The following is a 25,215-nucleotide window of genomic DNA, read 5'->3' on the forward strand; positions in this document are numbered from 1 at the left end:
ACATGTAGTGAATCCTGTGGCTGGTGAGGGTAGGGTGAGTGCTGGAGTATGGGACAGGGGTTAGCAAGTGCTAATCAGAAAGTGCTTCTTATTTTAGGAACCAAAGTAGAAATTAGTCACAAATTGATGGAAGAGGAATATTCTAGGTCTGTGCAAAATGTGGTCTATCTGGGAAACTGCAGGTTTCAGCCAGGAAACAAGAGAAAGAGCTGGATTGAGTGGGTGAAAGAAAGACTTGGGGAAATAAGAGGGACTGGATCATGACATTTAAGGAGTTGGAACTTCTCCTAAAGGAAATAAGATGAAGAGCTCATTAATGGACTTTAAGCTCAAGTTTTTAAAATAGCATTTTCCCTGTAGTGTGGAGAATGAATTAGATGGGGGTGAGAGTGGAGGTGAGACCTCATTTGGGAGGTGGCAGTAGGAATCAAGGTAGAGAGGTAACAAGAGCCTTCAAGGAGCCAATGGGAGCATAGAATTAACTGTGCAGTCAACAGCTTGGATGGCTTTATCTTAAGCAGAGTTTCTGAGGAAGGTCTTTAAGCTCTGAAGACCACTTGCCTTCTACCTACCAAGGGCTAACATAACAGGCTTCTAAATCTTCCCTTTGAAGATCAACTAAAGGCACCCTAACAGCAAAGAAATGTTCTGACATAATTTACTATTCCTTAGATTTACTAATATGAGGAGATCCCATTCTATGGCAGATTAATTGATCATAGACAGGCAGCTTCCAGCCTGGACCTTCTCTGTGGCTTTTGATTTAATATCGCAAGGAAAGGCCTCCTACCTAGTCTCTTCCTGCCATCCTGGCCCCACTTGCATCTATTCTCTATATTTTAACCAGGGTAATATTTTTTATAATGTAAAAGTGATACTATCTCATCCTTTCTCTCACTTGCTGAGACCTTCCAAAAGCTTCTCCAATCAGTGGCTCTGATTGTAATGGCTTCTTGCAATTAGAAAAAAATCTAAAATCCTTAACACATCCTATAAATTCCTGCATGCTCTGCCTCTGCCTTGTATCCTTCCCTGTTTCCATTGGCTTTCTTTTAATCTGAATATGCCAAACTTATTCCTCCCTCGAGGTGTAGTAATTACTCTTCTCTAGGCTTGGAATGCTCTTCTGTGTGATTCATTCTCATCATTCAAGTCCTGGCTCAAATGGCTCAGGTCAAAGAGAGGTCTTTCCTGACCACCCTTGTTGAGGCCAGAGTCTGGGATGTGGGAAATAGTGCAAGTGAGTTCCAGTGCAGAGGAGATAATTTGAAAGAAGCCTGGGTCAGACCCACTTGCTTATCTTGGAGAGCCCCTCAAAGAGGCAGAAGGTAACTGGGATGCCCCCTGGGGACACAGATGCTGGTGACAGTGATTTTCGGGAGTCTGTCCTACCACAAGGACACTGGTACTGGCAAGTGCTATTTTGAAATCCTTTCTCTATCCTATTAGCACAAAGCATTTACCCACTCATCCAGCATCAGCCTCAGACCCCCTGGACCACACAGCTAGCCTTGTCAGAATCTGGCACTGTCCATCATGGGCCAGCAGCTGCCACTTGGCTCAGAGCCTGGCAGCCAACCAGGCCAGGGGCCAGCACCACCTGCCAGCATACCCACAAGAGTCAGTCCCCTTACAACAGAAGGACCCACAGAGCCCACACAGGGAACACTCCTAGAGTATATTACTCTGTGAGCAGAGGCAAGTGTACTGCTCGGCTCCATAGGATGTTCCTACATAAGGCTACTAATCTGAGATGAGGAAACATAACTGACCTACTCAATACACAGAAATAAAAAGAGAATGAGACAGAATGAGAAGACATAGGAATATGTTCCAATGAAGAAATATGACAAAACTTCAAAAGAACTAAACAAAGTGGAGATAAGCAATCTATCCAATAGAGTTCAAGGTAACAGTCATAAGGATGCCTGATGAACTCAGGAGGAGAATGAATGAACACAGAGAGGAGTTTAACAAAGAGTTGGAAAATACAAAGAAGAACCAAACAGAGCTAAAGAAAACAATAACTTGTTAAAAAAAACTACATTAAGAGAAGTCAACAGTGGATTAGATGATACAGAGGAATAGATCAGAGAACTGGAAGACAGACTGGAAATTACCCAAACTGAACAGAAAAAAAAAAAAAAAGACTTGAAACTTGAGGATAGTTTAAGAGACCTCTTGAACAACATCAAGTGTACTAGCTTCCCATTATTGGGGTCCCAGAAGGAGAAGAGAGAGAAAAGAGGGCAAAGAACTCGTTTGAAGAAATAATAGCTGAAACTTTCCGTAACCTGGGAAAGGAAACAGACTTCCATGTCCAGGAAGCAGAGTCCCAAACAAGAGGCATCCAGAGGTCCGTGTCAAGATGCTTTATGATTAAAATGGCAAAAATTAAAGGTAAAGAGTCTTAAAGGACTTCCTTGGTGGTCCAGTGATTAAGAATCCACCTGCCATTGCAGGGGACATGGGTTTAATCGCTGGTCCAGGAAGATAAAGAAAGCTGAGTGCCGAAGAATGGATGCTTTTGCACCGTGGTGTTGGAGAAGACTTTTTTCTTTTTTTAAATTTATTTTAATTGGAGGCTAATTACTTTACAATGTTGTAGTGGTTTTTGCCATACATTCACATGAATCAGCCATGGGTGTACACGTGTTCCCCATCCTGATCCTCCCTTCCACCTCCCTCCCTATCCCATCCCTCAGGGTCATCCCAGTGCACCAGCCCTGAGCACCCTGTCTCATGCATCGAACCTGGACTGGCGAACTATTTCACATATGCTAATATACATGTTTCAATGCTATTCTCTCAAATCATCCCACTCTTGCCTTCTCCCATAGAATTCAAAAGTCTGTTCTTTATATCTGTGTCTCTTTTGCTGTCTCACATATAGGGTCATCATTACCATCTTTCTAAATTCCATATATATGTGTTAATATACTATATTGGTATTTTCCTTTCTGACTTACTTCACTCTGTATAACAGGTGGAGAAGACTCTTGAGAGTCCCTTGAATAGCAAGGAGATCAAACCAGTCCATCCTAAAGGATATCAGTCCTGAATATTCATTGGAAGGACTGATGCTGAAGCTGAAGCTCCAGTACTTTGCCCACCTGATGCAAAGAACTGACTCATTTGAAAAGACCCTGATGCTGGGAAAGATTGAAGGCAGGAGGAGAAGGGTATGACAGAGGGTGAGATGGTTGGATGACATCACTGACTTGATGGACCTAAGTTTGAGCAAGCTCTGGGAGTTGGTGATGGACAGGGAGGCCTGGCGTGCTGCAGTCCATGGGGTCACAAAGATTCGGACACGACTGAGTGACTGAACTGAACCGAGGGGCAACTAAGCCCATGTTGAAGTCTGAGTGCCTAGAACCCAAGCTCCATAACAAGAGAAGTCACTGCTATGAGAAGCCCCTCACAGTGTAACATAAAGTAGCCCCTGCCCCCTGCAACTAGAGAAAGCCTGCACACAGCAACAAAGACCCAGCACAGCCAAAATTAAATAGATTAATTAATTAAAAAAGAATCTTAAAAGCAGCAAGAAAAAAGCAACTAGTTTCATACAAGGGGACTCCCATAAGACTTTTCACTGACTTTTTAGCAGAAGCTTTGCAGGCCGGAGGGAATAGCATGATATATTCAAAGTGATAAAAGGAAAGAACCTACAACCATACTCCACCCAGAAAGCCTACCTTTCCAATTTGAAGGAGAGAGAAAGAATTTTACAGACAAAAAAGCTAAAAGGGTTCAGCACCACTAAATTGGCATTAGAGGAAACGGTAAAGAGACTTCTTCAAGCAGAAAAGACTATTATTAGAAACATGAAAATTACAAAAGGAACACTTGCATTGAGGCAAATGTGCAGTAAAGATAGTAGATCAACCAATTATAAAGCTGGTAGGGAGTTTAAAAGACAACAGCAGTAAAATCACCTATATCCACAATAAGTAGTTAAGGGATACACAAAGAAGAATGATGTCAAAAACATTAAATATGGTGGCAGGGGTGGTTAAAAAAACACAATGTAGTGTTTGGAAAAGAACAGATCAATAGAGCATGGAATAGAATAGGGAGTTCAGAGTTCAGAGACAAATCCATGTATATATGGGACTTAATAAACAATATAGCACCACGAATCAATTGGTTATTCAGTAAAAGAGGGGTTATTCAGTAAAAGATGGATTATTCAGTAAAAGATGGATTATTCAGTAAAAGATGCTGGGGAAATTGGCTCACTGTGTCCCTATCTAATTTGTTGTTATTGTTTAGTTGCTCAGTTGTGTCGACTTCTTTTGCAACCACATGGACTGTAGCCCCTGAGGCTCCTCTGTCCATAGGATTTCCCAGGCTAGAATACTGGAGTGGGTTGCCATTTCCTTCTCCAGGAAATCTTCCCAACACAGGGATTGAACCTGCATCTTCTACATTGGCAGGTAGATTCTTTACCACTGAGCCACCTGGGAAACCCATCCCTACCTTATACTGTAAATAAAATTGAGACTAGATATAACAATACATCCAGAAAGTTAATAGAAGAACATGTAGAAAAATACATTTGTGTTCTACAGGCAGGGTGAGATTTTTTAAAGAAAGACTTCCAAAGTTCAGATAAATATAGCTAATACTTAACTAGCACAGGAACCCGATGGAAAGACAGACAAACTATATGAACAGGTAATTTACAATAAAAGGAAACTCAAAAATCTAACAAGCATTTGAAGAGACATTTAAAAAAACAAACATTATTTAATGAAATTCAACTAGAACAGTGAGATATCAATCACGCCTATTAGACTGTCAAGAATTACAAAGCTGGATCATGTCAAGTAATTAGGAATGATGTATATCATTAGGAAATAGGATCCTTTGTGCACTGTTGGAGGCTGTGTAGACCAGTACAACCATTCAGGAGAGCAGTACTTAGTTAAACCATATAAACACATACCCTAAGACCCAACAATTCTCTTCTGGATACATATATCCCAAAGGTATTGCCTCAGTGATTTATATGTGGACATGTGAAACATCTATTTCTGCTTTATTGACTATGCCAAAGCCTTTGACTGTGTGGATCATAATAAACTGTGGAAAATTCTGAAAGAGATGGGAATCCCAGACCACCTGACCTGCCTCTTGAGAAACTCGTATGCAGGTCAGGAAGCAACATTTAGAACTGAATATGGAATAACTGACTAGTTCCAAATAGGAAAAGGAGTACATCAAGGCTGTATATTGTCACCCTGCTTATTTAACTTATATTCAGAGTACTTCATGAGAAACACTGGGCTAGAAGAAGCACAAGCTGGAATCAAGATTGCTGGGAGAAATATCAATAACCTCAGATATGCAGATGACACCACCCTTATGGCAGAAAGTGAAGAGGAACTAAAAAGCCTCTTGATGAAAGTGAAAGAGGAGAGTGAAAAAGTTGGCTTAAAGCTCAACATTCAGAAAACTAAGAATTTAGAAAGATGGTAACGATAACCCTGTAAGTGAGACAGCAAAAGAGACACAGATGTATAGAACAGTCTTTCAGACTCTGTGGGAGAGGGAGAGGGTGGGATGATTAGGGAGAATGGCATTGAAACATGTATAATATCATATATGAAACGAATCGCCAGTCCAGGTTTGATGCAGGATACTGGATGCTTGGGGCTGGTGCACTGGGATGACCCAGAGGGATGGTATGGGAAGGGTGGTGGGAGGGGGTTTGGGATGGGGAACACATGTACACCTGTGGCAGATTCATGTTGATGTATGGCAAAACCAATACAATATTGTAAAGTAATTAACCTCCAATTAAAATAAATAAATTTATTTTAAAAAATTTAAAAAAAACCAAAACAACAACAAAAAAAGAAAACTAAGATCATGGCATCTGGTCCCATCACTTTATGGCAAATAGATGGGGAAACAGTGGAAACAGTGGCTGACTTTATGTTTTTGAGCTCCAAAATTACTGTAAATGGTGATTGCAGCCATGAAATTAGAAGACATTTACTCCTTGGAAGGAAAGTTATGACCAACCTAGACAGGATATTAAAAAGCAGAGACATTACTTTGTCAACAAAGTTCTGTCTAGTCAAGGCTATGGTTTTTCCAGTAGTTATGTATGGATGTGAGAGTTGGACTATAAAGAAAGCTGAGCACCGAAGAATTAATGTTTTTGAACTGTGGTGTTGGAGGAGACTCTTGACAGTCCCTTGGAGTGCAAGGAGATCCAACCAGTCCATCCTAAAGGAGATCAGTCCTGGGTGTTCATTGGAAGGACTGATGTTGAAGCTGAAACTGTAATACTTTGGCCACCTCATGCGAGGAGCTGACTCATTGGAAAAGACCCTGATGCTGGGAAAGATTGAGGGCACGAGGAGAAGGGGATGACAGAGGATGAGATGGTTGGATGGCATCACCGACTCAACAGACATGAGTTTGGGTAAACTCCAGGAGTTGGTGATGGACAAGGAGGCCTCGTGTGCTGCCGTTCATGGGGTTGCAAAGAGTCGGACATGACTGAGTGACTGAACTGAACTGATGAGGTATTTACTATAGTATCATTTATGGTGGAGGGATACCGGAGACAAAGTGATGTTCATCTTCAGGAAAATGAAGACATAAAACGTGATGTGTGCACACCGTGCAATATTTTACAATGGTTGGAAGCAAATGATTTTATACATGTATAACAGTGTGTGCAAGACCAGGGTTAGTCATGTCCAACTCTCTGTGACCCCATGGACTGTAGCCCGGCAGGCTCCTCTGTCCATGGAATTCTCCAGGCAAGACTACTGGAGTGGGTTGCCATTTCCTTCTCCAGGGGATCTTCCCAACCCAGGAATTGAACCAGGGTCTCCTGCATTGCAGGCAGATTCTTTACCAGATGTCTGAGCCACCAGGGAAGCCATTATAACAACATAGATGGATCTTAAAAATGGTGCTGAGCAAAAAATAGAATAGGGAATGAGTTATGCAATCTAATAACATTTACATACACTTAAAGTATACTTAAGGCAACTTTTCAAAAATACATTTAAAAAAACACAACAAAAGTTTACAAATTTAGCACATCAAAATGGCTGCATATGGAAGGTGGAAGAAAAGATGGGAGGTAAACAGAAATAAATGAATAAACAGAGAGGGACCTTGTTGGAGACTGACACTGGGCATATGTGATAAACCGAGTGGTATGATTAATTCAGACCTCTCATCTGACACCCATCCATCTCCCATGGTGGGCAGGCATGGGAATGGCTTGTTCAGATGGGATGTTTAGAGCCCTACCACCTTCCTCAAATGCAGGTCCCAAAGAAAGGAGAATGTGGGCCTCTCCTTTTAGGGGTCTGCTCGTTTCAGCAGCAAGAAGTCAAGCTGTTTCTAAGTAGTGGAGAGGAGAGAAGCCCCTTCAGTGTCCTACTTAGGTGTGGGGAAATATGGCATAGATAGGAATAGATTGCAATCAATAGTGGTCATGCTCTCCTTCCCCACTGATAACGACGTGGACTTGCATGACCCACGGTCTGTTGTCCCAGAACCCAGGGTTTGCCCACCTTCCTTAATTTTCACAACCTCAGAAAATGAAGCTCATGTTAGATCACACTCTAGGAGTTTTCTTGAAAAGCCCCAGAGAGCAGCTCACTCTGGCTGCTGGGAGAGCAGGGACGGAGCAAAGGCAATAAAGAAAACTTCTCATTACCTATCTCTGGGTGCCTCCGAAAATGATTGTCTTCGCTTAACCTCAAGGTCAAGACAACCTATTTTATAGTGTTCACTGTCTCCGAGGACAAGCTTTAGTGAGCACCATGTTTGCTTCTTATAGTATTAAAATAGACAATGAAATCTGCTTCTCAGAAGATCATTTCACCAAGTCCCTGTTGCTCTGTGGGGAATATTTGTTTCCTCATTTATATTCATGTCTCTAAAAGACAAGTAGACCTTGGATGAAATTTCAGGCGACAGTAAATTATAAATAATGTATCCATATTTTTTTTTCTCTTCCATACTACTTGTATTTAATTCCCCCCAGAGTCTTGTGCAAACACCAGAGACAAGAGGACAGGAAGCTATTAACATGATGGAAACAATGAAATGGGCTTATATTATATAGCAGGAATGCAATGAGAAGAGACATCTTGATCAAAGGAATTTTTTGAGGTTTTGTGGGAGCCAGTTCTTTTCTTTTTTCCTCTCTCGTATTATTTTTTTAACATCTCAACTTTTTCCTAAACCATTAAATTGGCATCTGCATGTAATGAGTTCTCTTTGCTTGGCCCACCCAGGATAAGATGAGGGTTTGTCAGTGGATGGAGGCCACTCTGGGGTCCAGCCTTAGACTCTTTTGTTCCTTAAGACATGACATGATGCTGCTGCTGCTAAGTCGCTTAAGTTGTGTCCAACTCTGTGTGACCCCATAGACGGCAGCCCACCAGGCTCCCCCATCCCTGGGATTCTCCAGGCAAGAACACTGGAGTGGGTTGCCATTTCCTTCTCCAATGCATGAAAGTGAAAAGTGAAAGTGAAGTCACTCAGTCGTGTCTGACTCGTAGTGACCCCATGGACTGCAGCCCACCAGGCTCCTCCGTCCGTGGGATTTTCTAGGCAAGAGTACTGGAGTGGGGTGCCATCGCCTTCTCCAAAGACATGACATAAAAAACACTTAGAACAATCAGCTGAGATCAGTCTAAGAATAGGATACTGCTAAGTGGAAGTTCAGGTACTGTTAGTGAAGTCAGAAAGGGTGTCGGTTACTAGAATGAAATTGGCTTCTAAGTCCATCATCCCTGGTGTTCCTCAGATCTCTTGCTCAGCAGGAGTGATTCATGGGGTTCAGGAGGGCAGCCCTTCAATCTTTTGAGTAAGTGAAGATAACGCTGCTCTTTGTTTTTGTTTCTTTCTCTCCTCTCTCTTTCTCTCTCTCTTTTTTAAAGGATGCTGCAGATGGAAAATCCCATGGACGGAGGAGCCTGGTAGGCTGCAGTCCATGGGGTCACTAAGAGTAGGACACGACTAAGCGACTTCACTTTCACGCATCGAAGAAGGAAATGGCAACCCACTCCAGTGTTCTTGCTTGGAGAATCCCAGGGACGGGGGAGCCTGGTGGGCTGCCATCTCTGGGGTCGCACTGAGTTGGACATGACTGAAGCGACTTAGCAGCAGCAGCAGAAGCAGATGGAGCTTGCAGGGTGCTGCATGTGGCTTCAAGGGCGTGAGGGGAGTATGCTCTGGTCCTGAGGGAGGGGCAGGGAAAGGATGGATTAGAATGTGCTGAGTGTCGGCAGAGGGTGGGGAACTCAGAGAATTGCAGAATCAGGCCCGAGGCACTGCTGCTCCAACCACTTTTCCCTGAGGAAGCCCACTCTCAGGGGATGTCAGGAGATATCCAGGGCAGACAGGGAACTTCTGGGATGAGAAACACCTGGATGCCCAGGTGCCCAGTGAAAGTGAAAGTCACTCAGTCATGTCTGACTCTTTGCGACCCCATGGACTATACATTCCATGGAATTCTCCAGGCCAGAATACTGGAGTGGTTAGCTGTTCCCTTCTCCAGGGGATCTTTGGAGGTCTCTTTTTCTCCCCCAGACTCTTCCTCAGGAGTCTAGCTCATGTCATCTGTGAAGTAAACTCCAGTCCTTCTCTTCTTGATAACATCTGCACCCCTACACTCAGGAAGGTCATACACTTGTATTCTCTTCATCTCTAAGAAAATTTGCTTTTTTGGTGAGGGATTTAGGAGAAGGGAGAGGGCATGGCACAGGCAATGAGGACTCATTAATACTGACATGCATATTTTCAAATTATAGTTTTCTCCAGGTGGAAAGGTTCCTTTTCCCCGACACCCTCTTCAGCATTTATTGCTTGTATTTTTTGATGATTGCCATTCTGACCATGTGAGGTGATACCTCATTATAGTTTTGATTTGATTTGCACTTCTCTGATAAGTAGTGATGTTGAGCATCTTTTTATGTGCCTTTTGGCCATCTGTATATCTTCTTTGGAGAAATGTCTATTTAGATCTTCTGCCCATTTCTTGATTGGATTTTTTTAAAAAATATAATAAGCTGCATGAGCTGTTTGTATATTTTGGAGATTAATCCCTTGTTGGTTGCTTCATTTACAAATATTTTCTCCCATTCTGTGGGTTGTCTTTTCATTTTATTTATGGTTTATTTTTCTGTGCAAAAGCCTTTAAGTTTAATTAGGTCCCATTTCATGTACCCCAGTGTCCATTGCAGCACTGTTTACAATAGCCAGGCATGGAAGCAACCTAAATGTCCATCAGTGGAGGAATGGAGAAAGAAGGTGTGGGAGACATATATCTACCTCGAATGGAATATTATTAAGCCATAAAAAAGAACAAAATAATGCCATTTGCAGTGACATGGATGGGCTAGAGATTGTCATGTTGAGTGAAGTAAGTCAGACAAAGACAAATATCACATGATATCGCTTATATGTGGAATCCAAAAAAATGGTACCAATGAACATATTTACAAAACAGAAATAGAGTCACAGATATAGAAAACAAACTTATGGTTAACAAGGGGGAGAGAAGGGGAGGGATGAATTTGGAGATTGGGATTGACATATACACACTACGTGTGTTAGTCACTCAGTTGTGTCTGACTCTTTGCAATCCTATGGACTGTAGCCCACCAGGCTCCTCTGTCCATGGGGTTTCCCAGGCAAGAACACTGGAGTGGGTTAGAATACTGGAGTGGGTTGCCATTTGATAACTAATAAGAACTAACAATAATAGCACAGGGAACTCTACTCAATATTCTGTAATGACCTCTACGGGAAAAGAATCTAAGAGTAGATATATGTGTATGTATAAATGATTTGCTTTGCGGAAACTAACACAACATTGTAAATCAACTGCACTCCAATAAAAATTAATTAAAAATATTATCAAACCTTTATGGTCACTGTGTCCTTTGTGTTTGCATTTTGTTCAGAGCCTGTTGTTATGTAAACAATAAAATTTACTGTGTCAGTTGCTTTGAATCTTAAAAAAAGTATTGACATGCAAATGACTCTGTAAGCTCTGTGTAATTCATTTGAGGAAATCTGCATGTGAGGTGGCCGAAAGAGCCTGCAATCAGAGAGACACGTGCATCATACTCTGTATGCAGTCCCTCTTTGCATGGGCTGTCCCGGTAAAGGGTATTAAAAATCTTCTCCCCCTACAGCTTCTCATCAGAAACCCCTCTTCCCAGGCTCTGCACCTGGGGTTTAACTGCTCCTCTCAACCCCCATTTATTACGTCTGCGATGTGCCCAGCTTTGTGCGAGGTGATGTCTCGTGCATTGCTTCTGTCCCTGGATTGTCACTATGCCACTGGTCATTTCAGTGGGTTTGGGATGCATCAGTGATTGAGATTTAAATTTGAGCTTTCCAGGGAAACTCTGTGAAAACTTCTAGACATAGACCCCTCTTTGCCATGAACCACTGTAGTTGTAGTGGTAAGTCCGTCTCTGGTTCCCCAAACTGCATGGAACAACTTGGGTAGTAATCACACTGCTGTTACAGGCAAGTGGGCTCTTCAGTGCTCTCCTTTTCACGGGGGTTACTGGTCATGCTGCGGGGGCTCAGTGTCAACTGAAGTCTCACAAAAAGAACAAACACCTAAATACATCTTGATGGTCCCCCTGTGCTGTCCACGGAACAAAGCCACTACCCTGGGCTCCGTCCCAGATTTCCACAAATTGTCAACCCTCTGTTTACTGGACCTTACTGGGCCCCCAGCTGGATTTGGGATTCTAGACTCAAACTATTGCACACCCTTTGGGGGTGACTTCATCTAACAGAGGCCAGCGGAGGGCTCGGAATCTGGCATGCTGTTACAATCCAGGCGGATATGGAGCAAGGCACAGCTGCAAGATACTACAGAAACCCCAGGCATATTGTCATCCTGCCCACCACCACTAGCTGTGGTGTTACTAGGATGGGAATTGAAAGCTCATACTACACTGAGCAAGCAGTGAAACCCATGCATTTGGGGAATGAAATGAGTAGTTTAGACATAATAAATATGCAGATCAGGGGCTTTGTTTATGTTTCTGTCATCTGTGTCCTTTTTAGGGGAAGGAAAATTTTAATTCAGTGAAAAGCTCCAATCCCTGGGTCTTGGGTGGTGGCTTGAGAAGGGAAACCCTGGAGGACCTTTTAATTAACCTGTGAATGTGCAGGGAAGGGCTTGAGAAAGATGGTGACACCTTGGTTCTGAGGTGAGACACCTCTAGAAAGTCATGGAGCTTGAGCTTACTTGACTTCAGCCCTATAAAAGAGATCAAGTGTCCTCCAAATTCTACTTGTCAAAGACCCGTCTTGGATACATGTCTTCATTGAGTGACCAAAGTTTATTTTTATGTTTTAATTAAAAATCGTTTTTCTGATTATCATGCTCATTGTCAACACTTTGAAAGATATTGAAAAGTATAAAAAGGAAGGAAAAGGGAGACTCAGTCATAATTTCACTACTGTACGGAATCACTAGTGACATTTGGGTGTATTTGAGCCAGTGCCCTGCTTTGTCTATGGGGTCGCACAGAGTCGGACACGACTGAAGCGACTTAGCAGCAGCAGTGGGGGAGGCGGAGAAGGCAATGGCAACCCACTCTAGTACACGTGCCTGGAAAATCCCATGGGAGGAGCCTGGTAGGCTGCAGTCCATGGGGTCATTACGAGTCAGACACGACTGAGTGACTTCACTTTCACTTTTCACTTTCATGCATTGGAGAAGGAAATGGCAACCCACTCCTGTGTTCTTGCCTGGAGAATCCCAGAGACAGGGGAGCCTTGTGGGCTGCCATCTATGGGGTAGCACAGAGTCGGACACAACTGAAGCGACTTAGCAGCAGCAGCAGCAGCAGCAGTGGGGGAGGCACCTGGGTAGATGGGTGACTTTCTGTCACCTCTCTCCAGTGATAGGAGGATGGGCTCTGGGGGTGGACAGGAATCCAGTCACCCTGGTGCTCTGAGATGACAACAGAAGTGTGTCTACAGATAATGAACATGGCTTCACTTGCCCTGCTGGCTCAGATGATAAAGAATCAGTCTGCCAATGCAGGAGCTGCAAGAGCTATGGTTTTGATCCCTGGGTCAGCAAGATCCCCTGGAGAAGGAAATGGCAACCCACTCCAGTATTCTTGCCTGGAGAATCCCGTGGACAGAGGAGCCTGGTGGGCTACCATCCATGGGTTTGCAAAGAGTTGGACACGACTGAGCAACTAACAGTACACTTGCCCCACATGGCGTACAGCCACCCTCCTCTAAATATGGGGTGGGGAGAGGATACAGTCTGGACAGGGCAGCACCACGTTACAGATGGCAGAGAGGCACCTTGGAAAGTGGCGGGAAGGGTTGTTAACACAGACCACAGAGCTAGCACACCTGGGGTCAATCCAGCTGTCCTACCTGAGAGCTATGGGGTCTTGGGTGAGTTACCTCATCTCTCTTTGGCCCCGTTTCCATATCTGTAAATAAGGATACTAGAACATACCTCATAGACTGCCATGGGGATTAAGTTAGAATACATAATACTGTTGTAACAGTGCCTGTCAAACAGCCCTCAAATATCAGGTGTTAGTTTATTTCCTGTTGTACACATTAGACCAACCTTACCCCTTAAGGTGGGGTTCCCTGGTGACTCAGACAGTAATGATTCTGCCTGCGATGCAGGAGACTCAGGTTCTATCCCTGGATCAGGACGATCCCCTGGAGAAGGGAATGGCAACCCACTCCAGTCTTCCTGCCTGGAGAATTCCATGGACAGAGGAGTGTGTAGACTGCAGTCCATGGGGTCGCAAAGAGTCAGACATGACTGAATGACTAACAATTTCACTTCACTTTTCACCCTTTAAGGGTATTTCCAGTATCTTCTTCTGATATTGGGTTAGCCAAAAAGTTCATTTGGGTTTTTCTGTACAATTAGATGGAAAAACCTGAAGAAACTTTATGACCAACCCAATACTTAGATGAAGGAAGGCAGAAGGAATGCTGGATTTAGAAGTGGAAGACCTTGGTTCAAGTTCTGACCCAGAACTTACTACCATGTAAGTCATTTGATTTCCAGGCACCTAAGTTTCATCATCTGAGGTGAATGGGGATAATAACACCCTTCTCACCAGTTGTTGTAAAAGAATGGGTTGAGACCATAGAAATGCAGAAGTGCTTTGTGGATGGAGAACTGCAGACTTCATACTGGGGCTTTATTTGTGGGACTTTTACAGGCAGCAGAGGCAGGAAGGAGGGAAGGACAAACCGTGCTGGAAAAGCCCTTGCAGAAAATCTGCACAGGAGCCTGCTCTCTTACTTGGTGCACTTAGTTGGTGCAGGAGGACCAGGAATTTGTGTTGCTGGTTCCTATGGTTGCCTTGGTAGTGAAAGGTTCCTGACAGGGCCATGGCAGTTGGGGAAGGCAGGAGTAGGGGAAAATAATTATTTTTCTTTGCAAGAAGAGGCAATTGAGCTTCTCTGGTGGGCTCCTCCCTGGCCAAGTCTCAGCAGAGGCTGCTGAGGAGCCAAATGCCATGCAGGGGAGGAGGAGATGGCAGGGTGGAGGTACCTCTCTCACCTGTGACAAAGGCAGTGGAAGTGATGCTGCTCCGCTCCGTGTCCTGGGCCGCCTGCAGGAGCACCGTGTAGTCTGTGCTCTCCGACAGACCTTCCAGTCGGATCCACGTGTCCTCTGCATCCACAATCAGCTCCTGCAGGATGAACCAGGGGAGGGAAGTGGAGGTTGGTGAGCAGAGGGCTCACCATGGAGGAGAGCAGGGAAGGGGAAGTCCAGACCCCGTGGTCAGTATTACAGTGACCATTTTTATTCTCTCATCCCACATCACGTAAGGAGAAGATGTTCCAATAAGCAGAGAGAACATGTTCTATGTGGGACTGAGGCCTGCTCCCCTCCCATGGATGCACACTGGACAAGCTTAGCTGTGGGTTATTGAACTCTGTGGTTTTCAGATCACACGGGGTCTCCTGGAGGTGTGACGAAGGGGGAACTTAGGCCTCCCTCTTCCACACCCGCAGACTAGCTCTACTGAAACCTATTCTGTATATTTGGTTTCTGTATAAGATTTCACATTGTAAAAAAAAAAGGATTCCACTGTTAACAAACATTTGACAACCAGTGCTATAGGTAGCCTGTTTCAACTGTCCACCTAAAACATAAATTTGTGATGTCTTTGCTGTGGGCTGTATAGATGGAGCCTTTATTGTGCTTATCGAGAGGCACATGAGACTGTCGAATGTGGTATCCAGCTCATGTTTGCATGGCCCTGTTACCGAAAATTCATTCCAATACCATGTACTTATTAATTGGCTTGGAAGCTGGTATTGGCAGCATCAACCACAACTGAGTGAAGTTGCAGGGTAGATGCCCCTATTACCTAGAGAAGAAACTGAGACTCAGAGAGGTTGAGTGTTTTGCCTCAACTTGCACAGAGAGTAAGAGTAGAGGCAAGACTAACACAAATGTCTGGCTTGCAGATGAGTGCTCTTTCCTCAACAGCCTGCTATGTATCCGTAACGGCAAACCTAGCTTACTCCCTGTGGGTTGCTTCCAGAAAAATCTCACCTTGCGGCTTCCATCAGTGGATTTGTAGGTCAAGATGTAGTTTTCAATCTCTGCTCTGGGAGGCTGCCAGGAGATCAGGGCACTTTGTCTGGTGACTTCACTAGCTGTCAGATTTGCAGGGGCATCCAGGACTGCAAAGAAGAGAAAATGTGAGGAGTGGGCACCCCTCCAGCTCCTCCATCTTTGATGCCAGGCATGTGGACCAATTTGTCCACCTATGGGATCTCTGGGCTGCTCACATGGTGACCCCAGTTCTCACTTGGACAGGAGCATAAAGGACACTCCTGGGCAGAAGGTAATCATTCAGCATCACGATCATCCCTGAAGCTATTCCCTCTTCCCTCACCTGGTCCTCTGGGCCTGGATGTGGCATCGTCCAATCTGAAATCATGACCTTGTTAATCCTGCACGTCTGTGAGTTCACTCTTGAATTTACATCATTCCCACAAGTATACTTTTGTCTACTGTTCTCCTGGCCATGACTGCACCTGGCAATTCTCTCCCAGATAATAAGCCCTTTAGTATCCATCAGACTTTAATGGGCCAGATGCATTCCCAATACCAGCCTCTCTTGACCTGGTTCTACTGCTCTCAGCCAGACTCAGGAAGAGAGTTGCAGCCCACTTTCACTGGCGTTTGGGCTGCAGTTAACTAAAATAATACCTCGTAACTGCATTGTCCAAAACCTATAGAGTCTAATCTAGTCTAGCCCTTGGAAACTGATCATTTTCAGGATCCATAAAGGCCTCCCGGGATATTGACATGGAGCTGACCACTCAAGTACTCACGGGTAGAGAAGTTGGTACTGACGGTACCACTGGTGAGAGGCCCGCTGGTGGCATACATGGTGACCGTGTAGTGGGTCCTAGGAAGCAGGTCAACAAGCTGGAATTCCTCACTGTCTCCATCAACCAGGATGGTCTCTCCAGCAACTAAAATCAGATGGATATGGATAAGGATTGAACAAGACTATTCAACTTAGGAAAGACTTATCCAGTCCAACGATACTCCTTAAAAAAAAATGCACTATTAGAGTATTTTGGAAAAAGTCCTCTAGAGGTTATTTAACTTGGCATTATATTCCATACAAAGCTCCCCTCTCATCTTATTTTTCATCATAATTGAGAGATTATTTGGAGGCCAAATAGTCTTTCATATAACATCTATTTGGGTCTCTGGAGTTAGAATAAACCAAATCTGTTGTTTCATGACCCCTTCCTGCCCTTCACTCTTCCTAATCAGGTTTTCTCTCCTCTAGACTAAGAGCATTCAGCCCAACCCCCATTACATGTATGAAAGTGAAAGAAAGTGAAGTCTCTTAGTCATGTCCAACTCTTTTTGACCCCATGGACTGTAGCCTGCCAGGCTCCTCCGTCCGTGGGATTTTCCAGGCAAGAATACTGGAGTGCGTTGCCATTGCCTTCTCCAGAGGATCTTATGAGATGATTCTAAAACTGTCACATTCCTGGCCACCTTTCTCTAAACAAGGAATGGTTTATCAGTGTCGCTGCTGAAATGCAAAACTCAGAAGAGAATCGAGAATGATAATTGAGATGAGCTGACAATGAAAGAAATAGGGTAAGACTCTGCTTTTATTTGTGCCAAGTATGTATATTAATCCTGGTCCTAGGGTGGAAAATTCTGAAAGAGATGGGAATACCAGACCGCCTGATCTGCCTCTTGAGAAATTTGTATGCAGGTCAGGAAGCAACACTTAGAACCGGACATGGAACAACAGACTGGTTCCAAATAGGAAAAGGAGTTCGTCAAGGCTGTATATTGTCACCCTGTTTATTTAACTTATATGCAGAGTACATCATGAGAAACGCTGGACTGGAAGAAACACAAACTGGAATCAAGATCACTGGGAGAAATATCAATAACCTCAGATATGCAGATGACAGCACCCTTATGGCAGAAAGTGAAGAGGAACTGAAAAGCCTCTTGATGAAAGTGAAAGTGGAGGGTGAAAAAGTTGGCTTAAAGCTCAACATTCAGAAAACGAAGACCATGGCATCTGGTCCCACCACTTCATGGGAAATAGATGGGGAAACAGTGGAAACAGTGTCAGACTTTATTTTTCTGGGCTCCAAAATCACTACAGATGGTGACTGCAGCCATGAAATTAAAAGACGCTTACTCCTTGGAAGTAAAGTTATGACCAACCTAGATAGCATATTCAAAAGCAGAGACATTACTTTGCCAACAAAGGTTCGTCTAGTCAAGGCTATGGTTTTTCCTGTGGTCATGTATGGATGTGAGAGTTGGACTGTGAAGAAGGCTGAGCGCCGAAGAATTGATGCTTTTGAACTGTGGTGTTGGAGAAGACTCTTGAGAGTCCCTTGGACTGCAAGGAGATCCAACCAGTCCATTCTGAAGGAGATCAGCCCTGGGATTTCTTTGGAAGGAATGATGCTAAAGCTGAAACTCCAGTACTTTGGCCACCTCATGCAAAGAGTTGACTCATTGGAAAAGACTCTGATGCTGGGAGGGATTGGGGTCAGGAGGAGAAGGGGATGCCAGAGGATGAGATGACTGGGTGGCATCACTGACTCGATGGACGTGAGTCTGAGTGAACTCTGGGAGTTGGTGATGGACAGGGAGGCCTGGCGTGCTGCGATTCATGGGGTCGCAAAGAGTCGGACATGACTGAGCGGCTGATCTGATCTGAGGATATTGTTATCATAGGTTGAGATTAAAAATCATCAAAGATCATGTTTATTACCCCCTCCCAACCTTACCTTGTGTAGTTGATTTTTTGCACCCATGGGAAGGGATTTGCATTCATTTCTACTGCATTTTTCCTTGTTGACTAAGTGTGGGGCTACCGTTTCAGTTTACTAAAATATATCTGAATTTGGATTCTAATGATCACAGTTTTGTTTGAAACATAAATTTCGTATTCATATCTTTTCTATATTCATTCAAGCTGTTGATAAAACTGTTCATTAGATCAAGGCCAAGCCTCTTATTGTGTCTTGAGAATACTTCTGAGTCATTCAGCATTTAATAGAGTTTACTGGGCACTTCTCCAAACAATGGCAGGGCTGAAGTTTCCATTTTTTGTGGTCTAATGACATAGAAAAGCATGCAAACAAGTTAAAATATAAACTAGGCTTTTGAAAGAGCTCATATAATGGCTCTAGCTTTTTAATATCCTCCTTTACCACATGGTGCCAACAGTTAGTGCTCCAGCCACATCTATGGCAGTTCCTGAGACTCTCCAAGCTTTCTCTCTAAATGCACCACAGGCTGCTCTTTTTCTTGGAATTCACGTCTTTCTCCTATTCTCTTTTTCTTTTTCTCTTTTTCTCAGATCTAAGATCTGCCTTCTTTCTTCCCCTCCACACCCTCACTCCAAATCATAGTGGCCCATCAGGTGTGGCAGACTGGTGTTTTGTATTTGCTCACATCATGTATTTGCCCACATACTTGTCTGCATCTTTACTAGAAGTGAATTCTTCAAAGATAAGAACTCGTGTTTTGCTTTGAATCATTGTAGTCTCAGAGAGTGCATGGCACTTTGGAGGAAAAGCAAAAGTAGCTGTTGAATGAATGGAAATTGCTATGGTGGAACTCTGTGCTTCATATCCGTGAGCAGGTGCACCTAACTGCCTTAAGGGAATAATGAGAGCTTTGATCTAGGAGATTGTGTTGGAACTGAGACTTAAAGGATGAGTTTAGTAGGTAGATAAGTGGGGAAAGAGTTTCCTGGTACAGGAAAGAACATGTGCAAATGCATGTTGGCTTGAGAAGGCAGGTGAGAATTTAGAAATGCAGGGTCATAATGTGTAGGGAGGGGCGGTAGGGTTGACGTGGCTTGCGCATGCACATAGCAGGGTTAGGATGTATCCACAGTAATGATGTTCATTCTCTGGGGAGGGTAAGTCATTCAGTCAGCTATGTAACTCCAAATGTGATCCATCTTGCAGTTTTCCATCTAAATGGGAGGTGGGCCTTCTAATGCCTTGCTGAGATACTGATGTGCTAGCAGATTTTCTAGTGAAAAAAAGGGGGGCAAAAAGTGGTTTGGGCAAAACTCATACTTTGTGAACCTGTGCTGGTATGTAGTAATCATTAATTCCTTTCCAATTTATTTAATAGTCTGTTTTGGTTTCTTTCCCAAGCTTTGACAATCAGTTTACTTTGCAGCTTACAGAATTAACTTAATCTGTCATTTTTGAAAATCAAGACATCTGCCTGCCTTCTGTCTTCTGGTATCTTTGTTCTCTGGATTCCTGCCTATAACCCACAATGTTCTGTGAGTACATGTATAATTTAGGCAGATAAATAATTTCCTAGGCCTAGACACTTGAACTACTCAAAAGCATTCTGCTTTGGGCTTCTCTATTCAACTTCAAATAGCATTAAGGTGAGTAAGTATGGCAAAGAAGACATTAAAACTCAAGATCTCATGTTGGCTCAACCTTTGAGATATCGGTAGAGAAGATCAAAGCGACAGAAGAATTTAGTAGTTCTGAATCCTCTGTCACCTGTTATCATGGATGGTCCTTTAGTGTTTTCCTCACGTCGTAAAATATCTAGAAAAGTCAGCTTTCTTGCCCATAGCATTCTGGGGCAAGTTCTGAGTTTTGTCTTTCAAGTGCTACTTCTGTTTCTGTATTGGTTACATGCCCTTTTTGTACTTTTTAGATTTAACTTTCTCAACTCCCATAGTTGATACAGTTCACAGAGTTTGGGGGCTATCTTGAGGGCTTTATGGTGAAATTAAAGCAGGGAAATTTCTAATTTTCTTTCAGATTAAAAAGATTTTTAAAAAAAAATTTTCATACTAGTCTTCAGCCCCAATCCCCACCATTCCCACCTGCCTAATGCAATGACCTGCAGACACCCACCTGCAAAGTGGGTGAGAACAATGACATAGTTCTCTACTTCGCTCATGGGCGCCTTCCACTGCAGCAGGGCTTCGGTTGGGGTGATGTTGGTAGCAGTCAGGTCTGCAGGATTGTCCATGGCTGAAACAACATGGGAAAATACCAGGGAGAGGTAAGAGGAACTGCAGGATGGAAGAGGAGAGAACTGTCTCCTGTGGTTTCACCTAGAATGCATGTCTGCTGCTGTGTGACACAAAATAATGGAGTGAGTGAAGACCTCTTTTCTTTCTCCCCTTCTGATTCCATCAGCCCCTTCCTCTTCTCCCATTTCTCCTTCCTCTCAAGCACCCAGCACTCCCTTAATTACTCTCAGATCTTTTAAAAAATCGATTCATTAACTTCTTCTGTGCAGAGCAGTCGGGTATTATGGGGGAGTCCAAGGTATGACTCTTGTGCTTTAGACATTTAAACCTAGATAGAGAAACTTAAGAACATATCAAAACTGTTATATTTTTGTAGCTGATGAGCTAATATGCTTCCCAGGCTCTTTTTACTTGCATAAATGTTGATAGAAGGGGCATGCCATGTGAAACAGTCTCTGTTGAAGAACTGCAGGAAGTGTGGTGGGAGTTCCCTGAAGTCAGGGAGTAACCCCAGCACCTAGAACTTAGACGTTGCTCAGTAAATACTTGTGGAATGAGGAATGGGACTCAAGTTGGCTTTAAAGTCATATCTGCTCATTGAATGCTTGCTTTGCTACTCACAAGGCTGACTCTGTACTGAGTCCTGGGCTCTTTTTTGGCATAGAGAGTCAAGGGACTTGGTCCAGGCTTAAAGCCAGGAGTGCCTGTTGAGGAACAGAGTTTGTTCATCATAGCACCATATTCTTATTCTCTCTCGCCCATGTGATTTAGTTGCTTCAGTGGTGTCTGACTCTTTGCGACACTATGGACTGTAGCCCACCAGACTCCTCTGTCCATGGGATTCTCCAGGCAAGAATACTGGAGTGGGTGGTCATTTCCTTCTCCAAGGGACCTTTCCAACCCAGGGATCGAAGCCTCATCTCTTAAACTGCAGGTGGATTCTTTACTGCTCCTGTTCCCTGCCTCATTTCCTTACTGTACCTCTCTTTCATAAAGTTGGGATTTATCTTAGAAATGCAGGTTATTACAGTAGTTTAGGTATCAGCTCAACCTATGTGTCATGTAATTTAATTTTGGGGACCCAGATATACTATTGATCTCTCCCTCTTCTCTAACTGAAGGCTCTTATTGCTTGTCTATGTCCTTTATTTCAAAGAAACAACCATTTACAATTTTAACATCTGAATTGTGTCTATAATCTATGCCTTGAACAAGGTCTTCAAATGCAACCTTCCAAAAAGAAATAAAGAAGAAAAATCTTAAGAGACTACATTTAGCTTGACCTCTCTGAGACCTACCAGGAGACCTTGAGGAGTAATCAGTCAAAAGTTATAAAATCATAGACCTCACACTAAAGCAACAGCAACAGCAAAAGAACAAAATAAAACATTTCTGTGAGTAATCTAGTTGTTGGGAGTTGCTGAAATAGCTCTGCCTGAACTTGAAGAAGGGAAGCTGGGTCGGTGCATTACTGAATATATGCTTTAGAGATACTTGCTTATGACCAATGGAGAAGGAAATGGCAACCCACTCCAGTACTCTTGCCTGGAGAATCCCATGGATGGAAGAGCCTGGTAGGCTGCAGTCCACGGAGTTGCAAGGTGTCAGACAAAACTGAGCAACTTCACTTTCACTTTTCACTTTCATGCATTGGAGAAGGAAATGGCAAACCACTCCTGCCTGGAGAATCCCAGGGACGGGGGAGCCTGGTGGGCTGCCATCTAAAAGGGGTCGCACAGAGTCAGATACGACTGAAGCAACTTAGCAGCAGCAGCTTATGACCAAGAACCCAAGGAGTGAGTTTTTGACCTAAGTTGTTCTCTTATACTTTTGGGTTTGGAGGCTCGTGAAGTCCATTTTATTGTCCTCACTGAGAAAAACCCTAATTTCTTTAATGTGAATTTCTAAGACTTAGAGAAATGGACGAGGAGGGCTTCTTTATACTCACTGGGCATCCCTTCAGGTCAACATGTGTTGATACTTTAATGGTCATAGACATCTTGATAGGAAGGGTAAGACTGAACCAAAAACATGGCTGTGCTATATGTAGTCACAGGCATGGAAGGACAGTAGGGAAGATGGGAACATCCTATGATGTCCTCAGGCGAATAATTTTTTGAGTTTCTGAAGGAATATTTCTTTGGCCATGGCCTTAGAGATGCTCCTTCTGGGCTGGTGAGCGAATCTACAAGAGCAGTGAGGAATTCCAAGTTGCTCTCATTCATGAAGTACCGTTCATTCCCTGAGGGAAGTAAACAGCCTCAGGAAATCCAGGTGTTCTCTTAATGAGGCAAGCTGGATGTCTTCTTATGTGCTGGGTCAGTGCACTCCTGAATATATGCTTCAATATACAGGAACTATATTGTCACTGATAGTTGCGTCTGGGGTTGGAACCGAAAGCTTTCACTGTTCCCTCTCATGTTTTCTGTGGAAAACCTGTCTAGTTCTACATGATGAGCTGGCTGAGGAGTCGGAAAAGAAGAGCAGGTAGGGTCTGTCAGAGCCCTGTTCTCAAGCCCATCATTTTTTCCAGAGAAAAGCACCTCCTTCCTCCTCCCTGGATGATAAAGCAAAAGCAAATGTAGTTACTTGGTGGTTCTGGTCATGTAGAATGAGCGGTTTCATGATTCTAAGGGTCGTTACTGGAATAACAGACCCCTTTTGTTTTTTCTCTAAGGTAAAGCTTCCCTGTCAGAGTCTTTTAAAAAATTAGATGGGATGAATCACATGTCTGTTCTGGAATTCACTTCTGTCATGAGTCTTTGGAGGGTTACTTTTCATATTGGAAATGCCATGAAAATGTCTGACCTAAACCAGTAAGACTCTTAGAGGGTGACTCTCTAAACTCCTAGTGTTACAGAGGCGCTCCAAGGGAGGAACTTTGCAAACTGCTTCAAATTGTGAGTCCAAGGAACAACCTGGAGGGCAACCTCCCATCCCCAACCCAGAACCAGTGTCCTATGAGTTAGCCAGGATAACTTCTGTTGGTCCCAGGTCCTCAGCTGGGGTCCCACCTTGTCCCCTCACGGGGAGGCGTGCCCACCTGTGTGCACAAGAGTGCAGATCCGCTCACTCTCCTCCCTGCCCCGAACACTGTTGAGGCTGATTTCATATTCTGTAGCTGGGTACAGCTTGGTGATGGTGAATTCTGTCACCGTGTTGGGCACCACTGAGCTGTCCAGTCGTCCCACTAAGAAAGAGCAGAAGCCACAGGTCAAGTTCCATGGATCTCACATCAATGCAGCTCATGATACAGGATCTCCCAGGGGCACCTTGTCATGCAGCCTCGATAGATGAGCACAAGGGTCAGCACCCAGTTGGGAGAGAGGGGGCTGGGAATGTTGGACTTTGAAGATACCTTGCATGCTGATCCCACTCCCATACTGTATAGGATCCCAGGAACAAAGTGGGGGGGGGGGGCGACTATTTATTAGGTGGTTTTCTAACAAGCTGGTCTTCAAGTAGTATAGAAAGCATGGCTGCAGACCGGCCCATGCAGCCCAGAGATCCGGTAGTCTGGAAAATTATGCCCCCAGCTCACTGGAAGTAAGCGTACCCTCTACTTCCTTAATAATTCCACATGCAGCAGCAAGAGCTGGCAGGATGCAAGTGAGGTCTGGCCCTGTTTCTTCTGACTCATAACTTGGATGGAGCAGCAGTAACAGGACCACCATCACTGTAGTTTCCTCCATATGACTCTGTGGTATCTTCAGGCATCCCCCAGGGGTTTTAGTCTTGGACTTTAATTCTCTCAGTCGTGTCCAACTCTTTGCAACTTCCCTGGTGGCTAAGACGGTAAAGCGTCTGCCTGCAATGTGGGAGACGTGGGTTTGATCCCTGGGTCGGGAAGATCCCTGGAGAAGGAAATGGTAACCCACTCCAGTATCCTTGCCTGGAGAATCCCATGGACGGAGGAGCCTGGTAGGCTACATACAGTCCACGGGGGCCGCAAAGAGTAAGACACAATTGAGCTACTTCACTTTCACTTTAATTCTCTCAGAGAAGTGAGTGTGACCTTGGCTCTTGGCAGATTCTTTTAGAGTTCTTTGTTTCTCACTACGCTGTCTGGATAGTGGTGACTGATTATCATGGTTCACTCTACCTGTAAAGGGCCTGCTTCCTGTGTGAATATAATCAAGCCTTTTGTGGGAGGAGCTGGTATGTTCTGGGTTCCTTGGCTACTCCTCATTACCCACTCTCATTCTGATGCAGTGTGCTACAGAGAGGAGGAAATTACAGGCAGGGGGGTGATATCCCCTGGGATATGCTAATTCTGCCATAATAGTCTTCATCCAGTTCCAAATTCTATTCATCTTTGAGAAATCAAGTAACTTTATTACCTTGTGTTGGCCGATAGGATACTCGGTAGTAATCAAAAGATGCAACAGGAGGGCTCCAGGAGACCATAACTGAGTCCTTGGTCACATTGCTAATTGTGATGTCTTTGGGAGGATCAATTCCTACAAGGATGGTCGTGGGGAAAAGACAGAAAGCATAATATGAGAAACAATTTCCTATTTTTGGTTTTATGTGGACCAAGAGCTATTGGTGTTCCAGAGGCAATCAAGACCTTACACTTTATACTAAGGAAACCTTAAAACCATGATCAGGCTGAAGTCTCACTTGAAACCTCATAGATATGGCCAGAGCCATGCAC

General features: G+C 43.9%; 1 protein-coding gene across 3 annotated transcripts in view; it reads right to left on the reverse strand.

Moving 5' to 3' along the window:
• The window catches only part of TNR (tenascin R), a 487,688-nt gene that overhangs the window by 20,702 nt on the left and 441,771 nt on the right, over positions 1-25,215 (reverse strand). For all 3 annotated transcript variants that reach the window (XM_027565405.1, XM_027565404.1, XM_027565406.1), the window contains 6 exons: positions 24,899-25,018; positions 23,602-23,748; positions 20,437-20,556; positions 16,369-16,512; positions 15,581-15,711; positions 14,576-14,708 (listed from right to left, as the gene is read on the reverse strand). In XM_027565405.1, the coding sequence (XP_027421206.1) occupies positions 14,576-14,708; positions 15,581-15,711; positions 16,369-16,512; positions 20,437-20,556; positions 23,602-23,748; positions 24,899-25,018 (795 nt within the window). The remainder of the gene's footprint in view (positions 1-14,575; positions 14,709-15,580; positions 15,712-16,368; positions 16,513-20,436; positions 20,557-23,601; positions 23,749-24,898; positions 25,019-25,215) is intronic.

The sequence above is a fragment of the Bos indicus x Bos taurus genome, chromosome 16 (genome assembly GCF_003369695.1).
Source record: "Bos indicus x Bos taurus breed Angus x Brahman F1 hybrid chromosome 16, Bos_hybrid_MaternalHap_v2.0, whole genome shotgun sequence".
NCBI lineage: Eukaryota > Metazoa > Chordata > Mammalia > Artiodactyla > Bovidae > Bos > Bos indicus x Bos taurus.